This window comes from Podarcis cretensis, assembly GCF_951804945.1.
Source record: "Podarcis cretensis genome assembly, chromosome: 3".
Classification (NCBI taxonomy): domain Eukaryota; kingdom Metazoa; phylum Chordata; class Lepidosauria; order Squamata; family Lacertidae; genus Podarcis; species Podarcis cretensis.
Window position 1 is genome coordinate 86063318 of NC_137172.1, and position 17155 is coordinate 86080472.

The following is a 17155-nucleotide window of genomic DNA, read 5'->3' on the forward strand; positions in this document are numbered from 1 at the left end:
TTCAGAAACTTTTAGTTGCTCTCACAAAGAGTGTTGCCAACTTAGATTAACACCTCTTCCCAATGAAACTTCTTCAATATTCAAATTATCTGGTGGGGTCCTAAGCATGATGTTGAGTTCTTCCTATAGCCTTCGTAGATTCTCACCATGTAGCTGAATATATTTTATCTGCTCAGCCACACTCACAAGGATCCACTACACAACAGATATAAATAATTTATTTTTAAAACTATACAGAAGATGAAATTCAGTAAATCATGTTCACTTACTGTCTCGTAACATACTGCTCCTGCAAAATGTCTGATTATAAAGCCCTCGTCATCTCGGATATTTCTGTGAACAGCCAGTTTAGATTTCCTGGGTATCTGAAATTTAAAATCAACATTTTATTTATGTTATTTATTTATAGGTGTCATAGAACTATAAAATCATAAATACAAAACAAATGACCAACTACGTACATAAAACAGCAAAGAAAATAGATTAGAAAACTACTCTCTCTTGTAAGCCCCATGCATTTTTACATGCCAGTTCTAGGCAGCCATTTTGGCATGCCACAAATTAATGTACTGCTAAATGGCAGCTCTTCACTGCCCTCGTGGTGTTCAACTAAAAAGGGCAAGAAAGTGAAGGCAGCTAAGACTCCAACCACATGGACTGCACTGGATCCTGGTTGGGTTATGTATTTATTAATTAAAATATTAATGCCACACCTGTTGTGTCAAAGCAGTTCAAAGCATAGAAAACATACAGAATAGCTTTGACACCTATTTAAAAAAAAACCCCAGCAACAACAACTAAAATGCCCAACGGCAATATCGCAGCTATGGGGGTCTTGAATGCCCTCTGAAAGATGCAACTGAAAACTAGCAATGCAAAGGCAGACCACACTTCCCCAGGGACAAAGTTCCAAAACCTTGGACCCAACATACCCCCCCCCCCAAAAAAAAACCACCTATGAAGCAGATCTTAATGAACAGATATATGAGAGAAGACATGTATGTTGGACCTGGGCACTTTAGGTCTTTAAAGGTCAAAGACAACTCATTAAACTGAACCTAGAAACAAACCAGGAGCCACAGCCGGCATATCAAAATTGGTGCCACATGCTTTCTTCAGCCTACTCTATTTAACTGTAAGGAAGCCACATTTTATATTGAGTTTGTGACCAAGGCAACTAGATTGCAATCACAGCCAGAAGGGATGGTGGTCAAGGTTATATTAGGGAGATAGACATATTCGTTTTTGCAATATGATCACATTAGTGGTTTCATTGTAGCTTGGTGGAGTATTGTGTATCGGAATCTTATCTGTATATGTCACTTGGAGAGTTCTTGTGGAAAGTGGCTAAGAAATTAAATGTGATGCACTGCAGATTCTTATCCACCTCCTTTTAAAATTCTGTGACTCAAAGTGTGCAATTGTACTGACTTTCTCCCAGAACCTCAGAGACCAAATGCTTCTTTATGCTTGGCCATGGTAAATAAATCAGGAGTGTACGTTTATAATATTCCCTTTCGTTTTGCTGTAAAGACATATGGAGATAAAACCTGCCATAACTATTGCCAAGGACGCTTCCCTATGGTGGGGTCAACACACTGGGTTTCATAACAAATGGGTTGATTCAGAATTTAAGGTGACATGATAGCTGCAATGGGTGCACTGGACATTCATCTGTGTGGCCCATCCATTATGTAAAATGGCACCCTTAACTAAATATTTTGGTTATTTTAGAAATATTTTAGATAATGTCCCATTTGTGGAGATGGGAACTTTTTGCTAAACCAAGCTGTCATGCGGGAGAAAAGGTGATTTTTGAGGGTTGGTGAGTTAACCAAACATTGCAAAGCAAACATTTCCTTGTTCTCTGCAGTCAATCTCTCTGTCCTTGTGTCCTGCATTCACACATTGCAATTAGAAACCAAAATACATATACATGTAATTGTAGCTACACTCTCTCCAAGCAAATGAGCCTCTATAAGACCAGTATTGTCAGTAGGAAAGTATTCTGGAACATCTGACAGAAAAGGGATAATGGGGAATCTTGGATGTACAATTGTTTTATTTATGACAATTTATAACTTGGGGTAAACAAAGTGATGCCAATATAAAAAAAATAAGCCTACCGAGAGTCTGAAGTGATCTTTGTGCTTCTGATGTACCATTGATGTAAAGTGCTGATCACTTGGCTGGGGAAGCCGATTTTCTTCATCCAAAATGTCAAGAACACCTATTAATTTCCCTTCAATCAAATCTGTTTGCAAGACAGAAGCCAACAGGCTAGTTAATACAGTATATACAGAGTAGTGACAAGAGTGTTACCAAGCAATACAAAGCTTTTACCTTTCCTAAATACATCTGCTCTTGAGCAATCTGCAGAATCTGCAAACCGCTATTCTATTAGCTGATATATTAAGTGGCTTAGCAGTAAATGTTAACAACCTAAGCAACAAACCTGCGGTTTGTCAACAATATGTGAATTCAGATGTTTTACAACAATTAGTTTTTGCAAAGTACCTCCAAATTGTGATTTCGTATTTTGGTTTATCAGTCCCCCAAACAATCCAGGTTTATAGTGAGGCTCAGAACCAGACCTTAAAGTAAACTATGTTTAAGCAAACCACAGTTTCACATTATGTCCCTTCACTAAAATTTCAAAATATGGATCTCTTATCAAATATGAAAGGAGCAGCTGTAAAATACGGCATGTTTTCATTAAAAAAATCATGTGAAATGGCCCATTTTACACTCCTGCCGCTTCCAAGAATGTTAAAGGTTAAGGAAAACAAAACAGATATACTACCATTCAGTTTCAATGAAAAGCATAGCAAATAAAACTTCTTTTATTTTTACACAAACGGCATCTCAGAATTCAACATGCATACCTATACAGTCTTGGTTATCTACATAGTGGACTTCATTGACACCTAAGCCTTCTTTCTGGTAAAGTTCTTGTTCCTATAATAGAAATAATGAAATTATTGTATGAGTAAAATACTGCTCATCTGTCCAACTTCTCATATCCTTTACGTGAGGGCCGAAGGTACATGCTAGCAATGTCACACATGAGTGCCAGCACCATCCCTGTTCCTGGCTTGGTTGTATTTCAAGTCAAGCTGATCTTGTGATCGAAGAACGAGTAATGTTCTCAGTGATGAGCCACTTCACAGTCTTAAGCAACCTGAACTTTGTGGCATGAAACAGTTCTGAAATAGCTCGGCACTTTTGCTCAAGCTTCCAAAAAACAACAATCCTATATTTTTCTGGTGCCCTGAACCACCTCCTATGTCATTTGCCTTATTTGTTTCTGGGAATATGATTGTTCAGTATCTCGAACATCAGGCCTTTGTCAAATTGCTAGAGGTGCTATGAAGGCTGACCTTGTTCAAATGATTCCAGCATTGCTGTCTAACTAGCATCACCATGTGCACTGAAGTGGAAGCTGAAAAATAATGTTGTCATTTGGAAGTTTTTCTTCATGGTTTTCAAATCCGGTAGGACATTCAAGCACATCAGTTATATGCATGCTCTTAAATGTGAATGGGGGAAATAAGGCTGATTCAGACACAACTTTTCTGTGCATCTTCGTAGAAGGAATTTCAAATCACTATTTTTTTATTTTAAAAAATTACATATATGGGGTATCTATGTAATGCAATATTTGTGTAACTTTTCTCAAAAGTCCATGAGACTCAAGGAGTTGACTCCTAGAATTGCTACAGGCAAAGATCTGCAGATGTATTGTATCTGCAGATCAGACACTGGTAATAGAAAAACCTCAGTGAAATGACTATAAACAACATGCATCACATTCTAAAATGGTAGCTGTGTTAAACTGTTGTGGCAAAAACAAGAGTCTTGTGGCACCTTAAAGACTAATGGGTTTGTTCACTGAACAGCCTTATTAACTGGTCACTGTAAATACTTTGCTTTCAGGTACTTATCACTGGATTACCCTGAATTTCACTCTGCATTCATTGTTGTATGTCCCATTCCCACCACCTGCCAAATGAGGATTACACTTCATGCATCTGAAGAAGCGGGCTGTGGTCCATGCCATAATAAATTTGTTATGGTTGTATACAATTACCTCTTTGAGAATCCTTTCGTTAAAGAACTGCTGCAGCTTCTCATTACAGTAGTTAATGCAAAACTGTTCAAAGCTGTTGTGTTCAAAATATTCTGTAAAATAAAGGAATTAATATGCTTTAGAATCAGTGGGGGCGTCACTAGGAAATACACTTATTATAATCTTATGTTGGTTTAAGGCACAGAGTTCCAACATTAGGTCTTCCATGCAGGAAACACAGTTGCAATTCAGAAGAGTGAAGTTAGACTATCCCCTACTGTTCTCTTCTAAAATACAAAGGAAGTGCTCAGGTAGCAGCTCTGACTTTCTGACGGTAATTGCATACAGAGTCGTGGACTCAATTCCTCTTCCCACCATGGGAATTCCAGTTGCATCCAAGGCTTAATGAGAACAATTTGTTGCCATATTTCTTTAGATAACTTCACATCTTCCATTAAGCTGAAGACAGGTAACATAGCCAGGGTAGCACAGTGGTTTAAAGAAGGAGCTTTGAAACAGGAACTCAGGGTATCTAATCTCTACCCAGCTTACTTGCTGATCTCCCAGTCTCCGAGCTCCCACAGCTCCTTCTGCTATAGGTTGATTACACTGCTTGTTTATTGAATAATACCGCCAGACTACATAGCACTTTAAAAAAAGGAAGTGTCACCACAACATAAATGCCAACATCTTGATCACTGCTTTGGGAAGGTTTCCTGGGATCGGGCTTAAGTCATTTGGACTTTTAGCTTCCCCCAATCCGATGTAATGCTCACTCTGCTTTGAATGTCAACAGACTTACACACAACACTAAGTGATCACTCCAATGGAAGAAATACAGATCACTAACTAGGTCCCAGAGCACGGTCTGAAAGCAGATGATGCAATACAGCAACCATATTAAAGCTAAACAGCAATTTAGAGTTCCCTAGGCAAAAGACTTACCAAAACCTGCAATATCAAGAACTCCAATGAAAAAACAGGACGTCTCAAAAGGGAAACATTGGTTTACCCTGTTTACCACGTGGTCAAAGAGGTGACTGTAGACAGTTTTTGCCAGAGCATCACGTGCATTGTTCGCCTGTTCTACTTTCAGTGGAACCCTGCATGGTAACAAGAGGATATTTGTTCATTTCAGTTCTCCCCATTTTTGGTGGCAAGCCCTCACAACACAACTTCCCAAAACAAATGCAAAACGACAGAACGAAACAAGATATAATCTTCAAAACCTCAGATAACACCATAAATAAAGATTTAGTGATATGGTGGAATTTTCTTTTTCTTTTTTTTAAGCTTTTTTGTCCTCTTAAAGGCTACAAGAAAAGGGGACAAGTGGAGTTCTTAGGGGAAGGAATTCCAGAAGCATGGGGGGCCACCAATAAAAAGGCCGGGAGCCTAATACCCATCAGCCTTGCTGGAGGGCCCAGTACCAGTAAAATCTTAAGTTTGCTGTTCCAACATGCATGCATTAAGGCAACAGACAGGAGTTTCACCACTTGAACATAGCTGTAGGGTGCCTGTACCTGAAAAGCAAAACGGAATGTGTGGAGTGGTTCATATGCCTTGGAGATAATGTTGGTCTTATGGCCGAGCTGAGCTTGCAAAATTGGAGCTGCTGTGTCTACAGCTCCAATGTGGAGACACCAATTTGCATGAATGGTGTCTCCCCCACATGGGTGCTGTATACACAGCAATGTCAATTTTCATTATAGCAGAGGATTGAAAAATGCTGCCACCCTCATGGAAACTGGGGCAGCCACAGTCACGCTACCTACATGGATGCATCGGTTCACGTGAAGAAGAAGAGGAGTTTGGATTTGATATCCCTCTTTATCACTACCTGAAGGAGTCTTAAAGCGGCTAACATTCTCCTTTCCCTTCCTCCCCCACAACAAACACTCTGTGAGGTGAGTGAGGCTGAGAGACTTCAGAGAAGTGTGACTAGCCCAAGGTCACCCAGCAGCTGCATGTGGAGGAGCGGAGACACGAACCCGGTTCCCCAGATTACGAGTCTACCACTCTTAACTACTACACTACACTGAGCCCAGACTGTCCGCAAGCCCAAAAACAGCCCCATGTGTTAGCAAGGCGATTATATGGAGTGCTGCTCTGTGGTGAACTCCTTTAAAAGAGGTCATACATCCTCTCTCTAGGCTCCCTGGAACTGCGTGAAAGCTGTATCCAAATACTGAGCACATAACATCTTCCTTCATTATGTAATACCAGGAAGAGCAGAAACTGATGTACTAATCCCTTGCATATCCTCTAGTTCCACTCTGTGGTAATAGGTAAAGAAGCTCTTTGGCATTTCTCATTTAACCACTTCATTGCCCTCTGCCACCCCCCCCTTTTTTTTTTTTACTGTTTACATCCTGTTTTATGTAACAAAGCACACAAGATGAAAGACTGCTATTTAAAATGCTTAAAATCCACAATCGGAAGGAAGCAGACTCAGTTGAAAGTGGGAGAGCATGGAAGATGAAGGAGGAAAGGCCGGATTCAAAACACTGGATCCTGAGGAGAAACTGGAAAGAAGAGAAGGAAATATCTCAAACAAGGAAAGGATAATATTCCAGGTATATTTCTTTGAGGGCTGAGCCAAATGTGCTATTCTCAGCACACACAAAAAATGTATTTTAAAATTGACCTTCTTCCTGGTAACAATGATCTCATCACACAGCAATTTAGGTTCGGCAATGTGACACCACCCCTGAGGGCAAGAGAGACTTATTTGGACAATGCCTGTTCAGAAGAATTGCCCTCACTCAGAATTAGTTTTGTGGGCTACTTGATGTCACATGATGGGGGGGGGGGGTGGCATGAAATTATAGCCAGTCAGGGAATACTGCAGCTACCTAAAACTCAAAATATTGGAGAGAAAGGAGGGTCATCTATAGCCCAACCTCCTGTGAAGAATGCCTTCTCATTGCAGTAAATAGCCACAAAAATGCACACCCTGTAACAAACCACCAGGAGCAGGGCGTGCCTTTTGTGGAAAGTTTGATTTGTTTTATTCACAAGCATACAGGCATGCACTGAAAACAGAAGTAGACACAAAGAAAGCTAACACTGAAAATAGGTTTTCCAAGACAGCTTTTCTGTTGTGATGGAGGGGATAGAAACTTTAAGACGTTTCACTTTTTTGCCCTCTTCCCCCTTACCTGGCAGCAACGAACACTTATTTGCAAAAAGAAAAGAGAAAAACAACTGAAAGCTGCACAGGGAATCTGAACTGTTTTGTTGGCAATTTTAAGCCCAGCCTGTTGAAAAAACACAATCCCATTTGCACCGAGATGCTGACACTGTCAGAGAAAAGGATTAGGAGTTACAGTCCTCTCTACACTGCGCTCTTCTCTAGGTCAACACAGAGAGGAATTGTAGAGAGCCTGCAGGGCAGCTGTCTAGCATTACACCATTCTTAAGGGTATAAAAGGCAGGCTTTCCTCTATCGCAGTAACGCCTCTCCTTTGTGTGAAAACCCTATGTAAAGGCAAGCTGCTGTGCATTGGAATTCCCCGCTATTGCAAACGAAGTAACTAGGAAATGAAGGCTCTGTTCATCTGTTCATTAGGAATGGCTGCAGCTACATTACATTAGAGTGTAATTAGCCTTAATGTACTATCTCTTGATTTATCTTAGCGTAATAGGTACTGACAGCAATCCTATCTTATAAATAGAGGGAAGGTTCCTTTACATTCCCCTTCTGATACGTTTAAGAGCTCAGCGCTGTAATCCTCGTCGTTCATGTCAACTGCCAATCTTTTATATAAGGCACTAGGCACACCATAATTTTAGGGCCCCCCCCCAAAAAAAAAATAACACCCCAGCAACTTTCCACAGATTTCAAAATTAAAGGAAATTGAAGGAAGAAGAAAGTAGTATACATTAACACCTGTAGTTTAGAAGTAACTATATAGTCATCTATACTATAAAATATGATGCTGCAGAACCTCTTCAAAACAGAATGCAAACTTATCCCTCAATATTATTTCTACAGGATTGGGAGATGGGCACCCCAGCCCTAGAGATGTGAAGGCCTGGGAGGAAATGGAAAATGTGGGGTAGGACCCATTCCCCCCCCCGTATTGTTCTGGATCCCCCCCCCCCATTGTTTTGGAAACACAACAGGACAAAAAACAGAAAAATGGGGGGGGGACTGGGATTTCCCCCAATTCTTCCATTTCCCCCCTCCTCAGGCCTTCATAGCTCTACCCAACACTTTGGAATCTTGAAATATTAAGACAGTCAAAATGCTGTGGCTATAAGAAAAGATCAAATTCCATGCTCCCAGAAGTCACACAGGTGTCAAATTGCCCTTTTACAGGTTTATGGTTTGTCATGGGAATACTGGCGCAAGCATCAGGGGACCAAGAATGAGGCAGGGCCCATCTAAAATGCAAACCTGGGTCCCCATTACTGCATAATAGTTACATTAAAAACTATTCATTTATTAACTGTTACTATTATTAATAAATTGATTGCTCACCCTTAACCAACAGGTCCCAGGAAGGTTACAACAACAATTAAAAAATCAGAAATTAAAAATGGCTAAATAAATTACAGTCATAGGGAGAGGGTGGGCCCTGAAAACACACACCTCAAGTTTGAAAGGCCAGGGTAAATAAATATGTCTTTAGCATTCGCCAAAAGCTCTATAGGGAAGATGCCAGATATACCTCTGTGGGCTGAGAGCAGACTAAGGGTCTGCCATGGGGAATGTCCTCTCCTAGGCCATCACTACCCCGAACATCTGGGAGCAGCAGAACTACTAAGAGGGTCCCTCTGCTGATCTTAACGCCAAAGAAGGTTTGTAAGGAAGGGCAAACACTAGCACAACTGGTTCCAGAAATTAACCGACAATTTATTTGGACAGGGGCGTTTGAATGTTGTCTAGGGACAGCCCCCCCCCAAAGTCAATAATCTGGCCACTGCATTTTGAACCAGTTGAAGTTTCCAAGTCGCCTTCAAGGGCAGCCCATGTACAGCGCATTAAAATAATCCAATCTGGAAGTCGCCAGAGCCATAGAGTACCATGGCCAAGTCATCTCTGTTTATCTCATCAAGCTCATCCCCACTACCTATTAAGCAGCTCATTCTTCCTAAATCTTAATACTTAAGTATTCTCTGTACTTTCAATTGGGAAAGTGCAGCAATCATCTTTTTTGTTGTTGTTGTTCTTCCTTTAGTCATTCCAAAAGTGGCTGCATTTCCTAGATTTTCATAGAATCACTGGGTAGTATTCTACTATGTTTTACTCAGAGCAGGCCCATTTAAATTAACGAACGTGACTAAGTCAGGCCCATTAATTTGAGTGAGCATACTATGAGTAATGCCTGCTTGAATACTGCCCATAGAGTCGGACAAGACCTCCAAGATCACCTACCCAAGCCTGCTGCAGATGTAGGAAATCCAGCTTTACAATTTCTTTAATCAGTAGCCTTCAGCCTCTACTGAAAACCTTCTGAAAAAGGATGGTCTATCATTTTCCAAGCAAGTTTGCTCCACCGCTGAATAGTCATGTCAACAAGTTCTTGATCATGTTTATAATCTAAAAATGGGCACCTGCTTTGGTTTAGAAACCTGTTCAATATTTGACACAGAATTTAATCTAGACCTGGGGCTCCTCCAGATGCCCTAGTTATTGAGCATTTATCCTGATTTGCTTGCACAAAGCTTATGTGGAAGTTAGATGATATCTGTTCTTTATTGAACATTTGTTCCGATTTGTTATACAATCAGCATTCATCCCAATTTGCTTGTGGGGTGTTTATACATGTTCTCATTGGCCAGTCGGTCATCTCATGTTTTCCCATCACTTTCCTAACTGCAAAAGTTCTGTTTCTGAATTAGGGCAACCCCTTGAATAGCGCAAACCTAAACTTCCTGCTTGAATCCCTCCCACAAAATACTGACAGCTTGTTCAGTTCTGCCATCCTATAGCACAGAAAGGAAACTTTTGGTTAAAGATGAAGTTCATCTCACCTTTTGTACCCTGGGAAAGTACACCTTGATTTATTAGAGGGGGGGTAGCAACAATGCCCACTGAAAGTTGTTGAAGTGAATGAAGCTGGAAACTCATGATATAGCAGTGTTTTAAAGGCCCTCCTGAATGGCAAGTAGGTTTACTGGCTCCACTCAAGAAAACATGGGAGGGTAGTGCACCAAATGGGCTTTCAAGTCCCCCACTTCTGGAAGGTCAGTGTGTGATGGGGCATGGAGGGCTACAACAGTAGAGGCAAATTGGGGGAACTCAGCAGGACTGCCTTGAACAAGTGGAAGTGTCTTTTCACCATGAGCGCAGGAGTGGTTGCACTGCCTGCTGCTCTGTATCCTTCTCCTTGTACAGAATGACCTCCTTCCCCACTGCTGCCCTCCTACCAGTTGCATTAAGTCAGAAGTGATATCGAAGTGGCAACACATTCTCATTCTGTTCATTAAGAGTTCTTCCCACTGGATTGCGCCTTCTCTTTTTGAGGAAAAGCCAGCCTCATCAGAGAAAGCGATCCTAAGCAAATGGTATCCAAAGGTACGAACTTTGGGCTCTTGACACAATGTCATGTAATTAAAATGGAAATTTGGGGTGGTGCATTGAAAGCCCACCTCAAACCAAGCCAAACCAAGTCATCTTGCAGAAGTAGGCAAGGTTCTCAGTTAGCGTAAATCACTGGTAAGATGAATCATTGCGAGAGTGAGCTGTTAATAACCGAAGTGACTGAACAGAACCCATCCACAATTCAAGCAATGTTGACAGGAGACAAACCGTTTACATAGCAGGCTATTTGCATAACTCATGCCTATAAAGCGGCAGTTCTGCTGCACAGTGCTGCAAACCACACACACAAAAGAGTAAGTTGCAGTGCTTAAAGAACTGAGCGAACATTGGAGTTTTCCACTTCCATCTTTAAAATATTCCAAGGAGCCGTGCAGGCTGCACGCTTAGTACAGACATCATGCTTACTCCCAGGTTTTAAGCAATTATTGTTATGCGAATATGGATTCAAGCTGTGCCGAGACACACTGCAAGGCATTTTCACTTTCCCTGCTAGCGTTTGACAGGTTAATCATTAACAAAACTGCCAGGCAATTTTTTCCCCCTTACCGTTATTGCACAGATATATTCTCTCTTGCACACTGGGATGAAAGGGAGACAGAAATAAATTTGGCACAGCAACAGATGTTTTATTGCTCTTCGGAAAGTGCTATTCATCTTGCAGAACAAAGCAAAAAGTAAAAAGGAAAGGAACGCAACTCTAAATTTCTATTCCGCCATAAACAGTTGCAAGTAAGACATTTCCGAATAGCTCAAAGCAAAGATTTAATAGGCAATTTTTACAATCTCCGTTTTTGAAAAAAGACAACTACCATGTAGGGCAGCTGTTTGGGGTGGGTGGGGGGAGAGAAACAAAGAGAAACACACTGCTTTTCTGAACCACTTACTTTATAACCGTTCCTTTGGTGCCCCCTGCTGTTGTCAGCATGACTCTGGTGGTGAGGCTTACACGCAAATCATCCTGGTCCAAACCGAGGAGCTCTGCACAGCATTCCAGAGACTGGCTAGATTTATTCTTCAGAGTGCAACCACCTATTTTTAAAAGCAAAAGAGGGGAAAACAGCTAAAAAATGGGTTAAAAAAAATCATTAAAGTAAGTAACCAGCAACTGCCTACAAAGTCCTTTTCTTTATACAGCTACTTGTAACACACAGCACAAACTATTCCACAAAGCATGAATGAACAAGGCAGAATCACACACATAATAATAGGCATATCTCTTAAGAAAGAAAGAAACCGTATTTTTTGCTCTATAAGACTCACTTTTTCCCTCCTAAAAAGTAAAGGGAAATGTGTGTGCGCCTTATGGAGCGAATGCAGGCTGCGCAGCTATCCCAGAAGCCAGAACAGCAAGAGGGATCGCTGCTTTCACTGCAAAGCGATCCCTCTTGCTGTTCTGGCTTCTGAGGTTCAGAATATTTTTTCTCTTGTTTTCCTCCTGCAAAAACTAGGTGCGTCTTGTGGTCTGGTGCGTCTTATAGAGTGAAAAATACGGTAAATCACCACACACAAACAAGGAATCCTCTGTGTTCCTTTGCTGAAGCGCACCAACGTTTCACCAAAGAAGCAACACTGCTCGATGCAAAATGAAACAAAAGTTACTGATCTAACCAGAAGTGCTGCCAGCTTCTTCAAAATCAATATTCCCAAGGTGTAGAACGCCAGCCACCACCCGGAAGAGATCCAGCTTCTCTTCATCATCTAAGCCAATCTTCTTCATCGCAGTGCACATTCTGTTAAAGTCTCCGTGATCATCAAGCAGAGGATCTTTCAGGGAGCCTGATTTCAAGTACTATAAAAGCAAAACAAAAGCAGTCTCAAAATGCTTGGAACTAATATTTCCATTGGTGAACATCCAGCCAAAGCAAGCAAAAGTGTATTTGATGGACAGAGCTCAGAAATACCACACATAAAAATCAAGATTTGTGTTCTAGCAAGGTTTGTCTAGCATTATAGATCAATGTGGAGGACGATGTTGAATGTGGAGAAAGGAGTATATGGGGCAGAGTGATTTGAAACTTCACAAAAATCTACCAGAAGAATGTATGGAAGTAGTGTTAAATATGAGAAGTATCTTCTCGTTTAGAAAATCTTCAAGAAAACAGCCCTTAAGAGTGAGGGCAGGAATTATTGTCCTCACTCTGAATAGGCTTCATAGCATTCTGACAGGGTAGCGTGACACTGTCACAGATGCTACATGATCCTCAACTGTTTGCTGTCACATAATCAGGTCAAAGCAGCCTGAGAAAGCAGCCAAACATTTAGGCAGTAATCAAGTAGCTGCATAAGGAGGAGCCAAGGACAAAGGAAGTTGCCTCACACTAATTCAGATCATTGGTTGATCTAGCTCAGAACTGTCAAAGCTGACTAGGAGCTCACTCCAGTGTTTTGGAAGGGAATCATTTGCAGGCCTACATGGAAATGTTAAGGGTTGATCTTTGAATAAGTTCTAACACTGAGCTACAGGCCCATCCCCATTTTGGCCCCCATAAAATGGAACAAAAATGTCTGCTTGCGAACATTTGGTTCAGGCCCAATATTAACATTCCTCAGTTTTGGCACAAGAAAAGTCAGGCGACAGCAATATACGTAGATTATGAATGAAGTGTGGGATCATAAAATTCAGCAGAAAAACAAACACTGGTCTGGCAAACAGAACTGTGTATAGAAGTCCATAGCCCAGTTCTTATGAACTTTTATAGTGCATAAGAATTCACCAGGCAATGGGTTCTTTGTGGGGAGGGAAAGTTACACACAGTTATGGTTATTCAGCTGTTTTGAGTTCAAACATCACACACCACCACCACCACCTCTAAAATCGAAACATTTTAACTAAAAAGCAAGCTACTACATGCAAGGGTGTGGGGAAGCATGCAGAAAAATAATCCTTAAATCTTAAAAGTTTACTGTAAACCCAAAGAGAAGATGCAATTTGACTTGCATTGTACCCACTTTAATCCCAAACAAGGGAAACACTGATCTAATCATCTAAGAATAAAAATGCTAACATGCATCTGAAAAATTCACATCACGTAGCAATTTAATGAAATTAAAATTTCAAATTATACAAAGTGATCACCTCATCTTCCTGATAGGAAAAGGATAAAAATAATGTAAGCATTAATTGATTACTCCGCTTACTATTATTAAAACATGTTCAAGGAGGTTTAAAGATGAAACAACAAAGATGACTTATACAATGGAATAGCTTGATGAAAGAGAATAACTTATAGTTAGAAAGGGCAGGTGACATTCTTAGGAATCAATTCCAAGATCCATACTGAGATCACAGACTATATATTTGTTTAAAACCGAAGACAGAATTTGCATTCTAATATACCTCTGAAAATAGGTCATCCTTCAAGATCACATATCTATATTTAAAAGGATCCCTGTATTTACAAGATGGATCTTCTCTTCATTTAACATTAACAATCCCTTCAAGTTTTTGACACCAGGCTCATTCACATGGCTTTTAGCCCACAACAACCAAAGCTTTTGATCAGTACAGGGGTCAAGTAGATGTAAAAGACACATATCACCCACTGAACTGAGAAGAAGTTAGTTTTTTCACATGGCATCCACATAAGATGGACGGGTGGAAGAAAAAAGAAAAGTCAGGGCTCCCCGCACCTTTAACAGTTGAACTGAAGAGGGAATTTCAACAGGTGAAGTTTGTGACACAGCAGAAACCCTATCCCCTTTTTTCACCTGACCACCCTTCACCCGCACCACAGCTGTGAGAGCATGTCTTACGCCAATGATGGCCAAACTTGGCCCTCCAGCTGTTTTGGGACTACAATTCCCATCATCCCTGACCACTGGTCCTGTTAGCTAGGGATGATGGGAGCTGTAGTCCCAAAACAGCTGGAGAGCCAAGTTTGGCCATCACTGTCTTATGCAGTCCGTGGCTAAAAGTTTATTTAAGACCCTTAAGTGCCACTGGTCCAAGCAGTCGTGTGAATAAATACATAGTTATAAAGCAATGCCCACTCATGGCTAAATGAAGTTGGTTGTGCATTCTTTATATGACTGATCCTTTGGAGAGAATACTGTCATTTTTATTTATTTTTAATTATTACTTACACGTGTCTTATAATAGTAATAAAAATTAATGTCTCCGCACTACATAGCGATACTAGGAGTTGGGCAAATTACTTGATTGGACATGCAACAGCTCCAAGTTACCACAAACAGATAAATTAATAAATAATCCTAAAGGTGCCAGTACATAAGCTAACTGTTCTCCAATGTGCTTTCTGGGGTACGAATATAAACCATTCCTACATGCCCAAAGAGCATTGCAAGTTACAGAGAGAAACCATGAGTAGCTACTAACCTAAGCCCATTTTAGGCTTGTGGTACCAGCACTTCACTATAAGCCTGATGCTATGCTGCCATATTAGCGATAAAGCACTGACGTGGCAAGAAGATTTGCACTGAGAAAGGGATTTTTCCCCTCTTGCCTCACTAACTAAGACTTCATGGCAGCCCCCTTGTAAGAGCAACCAATAATGGACCACAATTGCAATTGTTGTGGGCACTCACATGGGGAGTGAAGCATTTCTGTGAACAGGTACCCACCTGGAGGCTATATACTGGCGATGACTAGGGAGTGGGGAGGTAGGGAAATCAGGATCAACAACCCAGCCCAATAGCATACCTTTATTGAATTTTGCTTTTCTGCTTCTTTAGTTTACTGAGACCAGCATTACAATATACACTCTGTACGTTTGGGCTTCTGCAGGTATTTAAACTCAACAATGTAGTGAAATGTTAAACTACACAGCAAGCAAAAAATACCTGCTGTGTTGTTGTTGTTGTTTAATTTCTTTAAATAGTCAGATTGGGGTGGGGTGGGGAATCCAATTGGGTATTCAATTATAGGCCACTTTCCCTAAAGAATGTGTGCCAACGAAATTTCAGTGGCTACAACTTGGGCACATAGGCAAGAACAGAACCTCCCAAGATTAATCCATATATACATGAATAAAAGTTCGGTTCATAAAGGGAAGCCACAGCTGAGACAATGGGTCCTAGTTGAAATGGCCTTACATAGAGCGGTGGATAGGTTTTCCAGCTGCACATTAGGATCTGCATGCACTAACAGATGGCTGCTGTCATTTTTGACAGTGCCAATCATTTGTCTGAAGTAGTAGTGGTGGTGACATTCAGTCCCTGTTCTCAAACAAGGATCAGTGCTGCCAAACTGCTTGCATACAAAGCAAAAATAAGTCGTACCATGTGAACCAGATGTGAAATAGCAGCAAGCGATGGCGGCAGCAAATGCTGCTGCTGCTTTGCAAAGTCTGAGCTTTTAAACATGAATGTAAAACATACGGAGTAGCTCTCATACCTGAGGACTTTTGCGGTTCTGTAAAATTTGCTTATCTGTTTCTTTGGTGGCAAAGTATTGAGTGCAACCACGATTCAAATACTGTTGTGAAGCAAAGGAAAACAAAAGATACAATTAACAACAAAAACTATAGAAGGAAGTAGAAAAATATGGTGTATCGTCATCATGTTACAGGATGTAATTATAACATCATGTTACAGAATTGTAAATTTGCCTTGAGGCCTACTTTATGGTCTCATTTACATCCTAAGGTAAAGGTAAAAGTAAAGGGACCCCTGACTATTAGCTCCAGTCGTGGATGACTCTGGGGTTGCGGCGCTCATTTCACTTTATTGGCCGAGGGAGCCGGCGTACAGCTTCCGGGTCATGTGGCCAGCATGACTAAGCCGCTTCTGGCGAACCAGAGCAGCACACAGAAACGCCGTTTACCTTCCCACTGGAGTGGTACCTATTTATCTACTTGCACTTTGACGTGCTTTCGAACTGCTAGGTGCGCAGGAGCTGGGACCGAGCAACGGGAGCTCACCCCATTGCGGGGATTCGAACCGCCGACCTTCTGATCAACAAGTCCTTGGCTTTGTGGTTTAACCCACAGCGCCACCCGTGTCCCTCTCATTTACATCCTATTATACATTTAATTATTTGAAAATGCAGGTATTATTTCTGGGTTAGATCAAGACTTGCTCTTCCATGAATATAAGGGGTCCTATGTGGAACAGACTGATATCCAGTGGAAGTTCCCACCAGTGGATAGGGAGGGGAGATTTGAGCTAAATTCTTCCTATGCCTGCAGCCCCTCAGCACCACCTTACATACTGTTCAGAAGAACAGGCCAACCTTTCAGTGCAGATTTTTGGGGGTGGGTGGGATGGGGAAATCAGCATAAATCGCCTCTTCCATTCCTCCAGTGGAAATATTGCATGAGCTGTTCATGAGACCTCTGGGTCAAACCCAATATACTTTAAAACCAGGACAGTGGAACAAATAGACCCTTAAAACGAAATTCAATCAGAGAAAAACAACACCCATGGACTGTTCATAATACATCGCTACAGCGAATTGTATGGTAAAAATGAACTAGAGCAAATAGCAATTTTTTAAAAAAATAATTAAAGCAAGTCATAGGTGGGCAGTATTTGTGCTGATGGAACGTTTTGTTTTACCACGACGCTGAATTCCT

The 17155-nt window shown here is 41.1% G+C and overlaps 1 protein-coding gene across 4 annotated transcripts in view; it reads right to left on the minus strand.

Moving 5' to 3' along the window:
• Nucleotides 1-17155, minus strand: part of MYO6 (myosin VI) — a 79377-nt gene that overhangs the window by 45129 nt on the left and 17093 nt on the right. For all 4 annotated transcript variants that reach the window (XM_079970387.1, XM_079970389.1, XM_079970388.1 and 1 more), the window contains exons 9-16: nucleotides 15976-16056; nucleotides 12231-12411; nucleotides 11507-11651; nucleotides 5015-5172; nucleotides 4091-4182; nucleotides 2886-2958; nucleotides 2127-2254; nucleotides 270-365 (exon numbers count right to left, since the gene is read on the minus strand). In XM_079970387.1, coding sequence (XP_079826513.1) covers nucleotides 270-365; nucleotides 2127-2254; nucleotides 2886-2958; nucleotides 4091-4182; nucleotides 5015-5172; nucleotides 11507-11651; nucleotides 12231-12411; nucleotides 15976-16056 — 954 coding nt within the window. The remainder of the gene's footprint in view (nucleotides 1-269; nucleotides 366-2126; nucleotides 2255-2885; nucleotides 2959-4090; nucleotides 4183-5014; nucleotides 5173-11506; nucleotides 11652-12230; nucleotides 12412-15975; nucleotides 16057-17155) is intronic.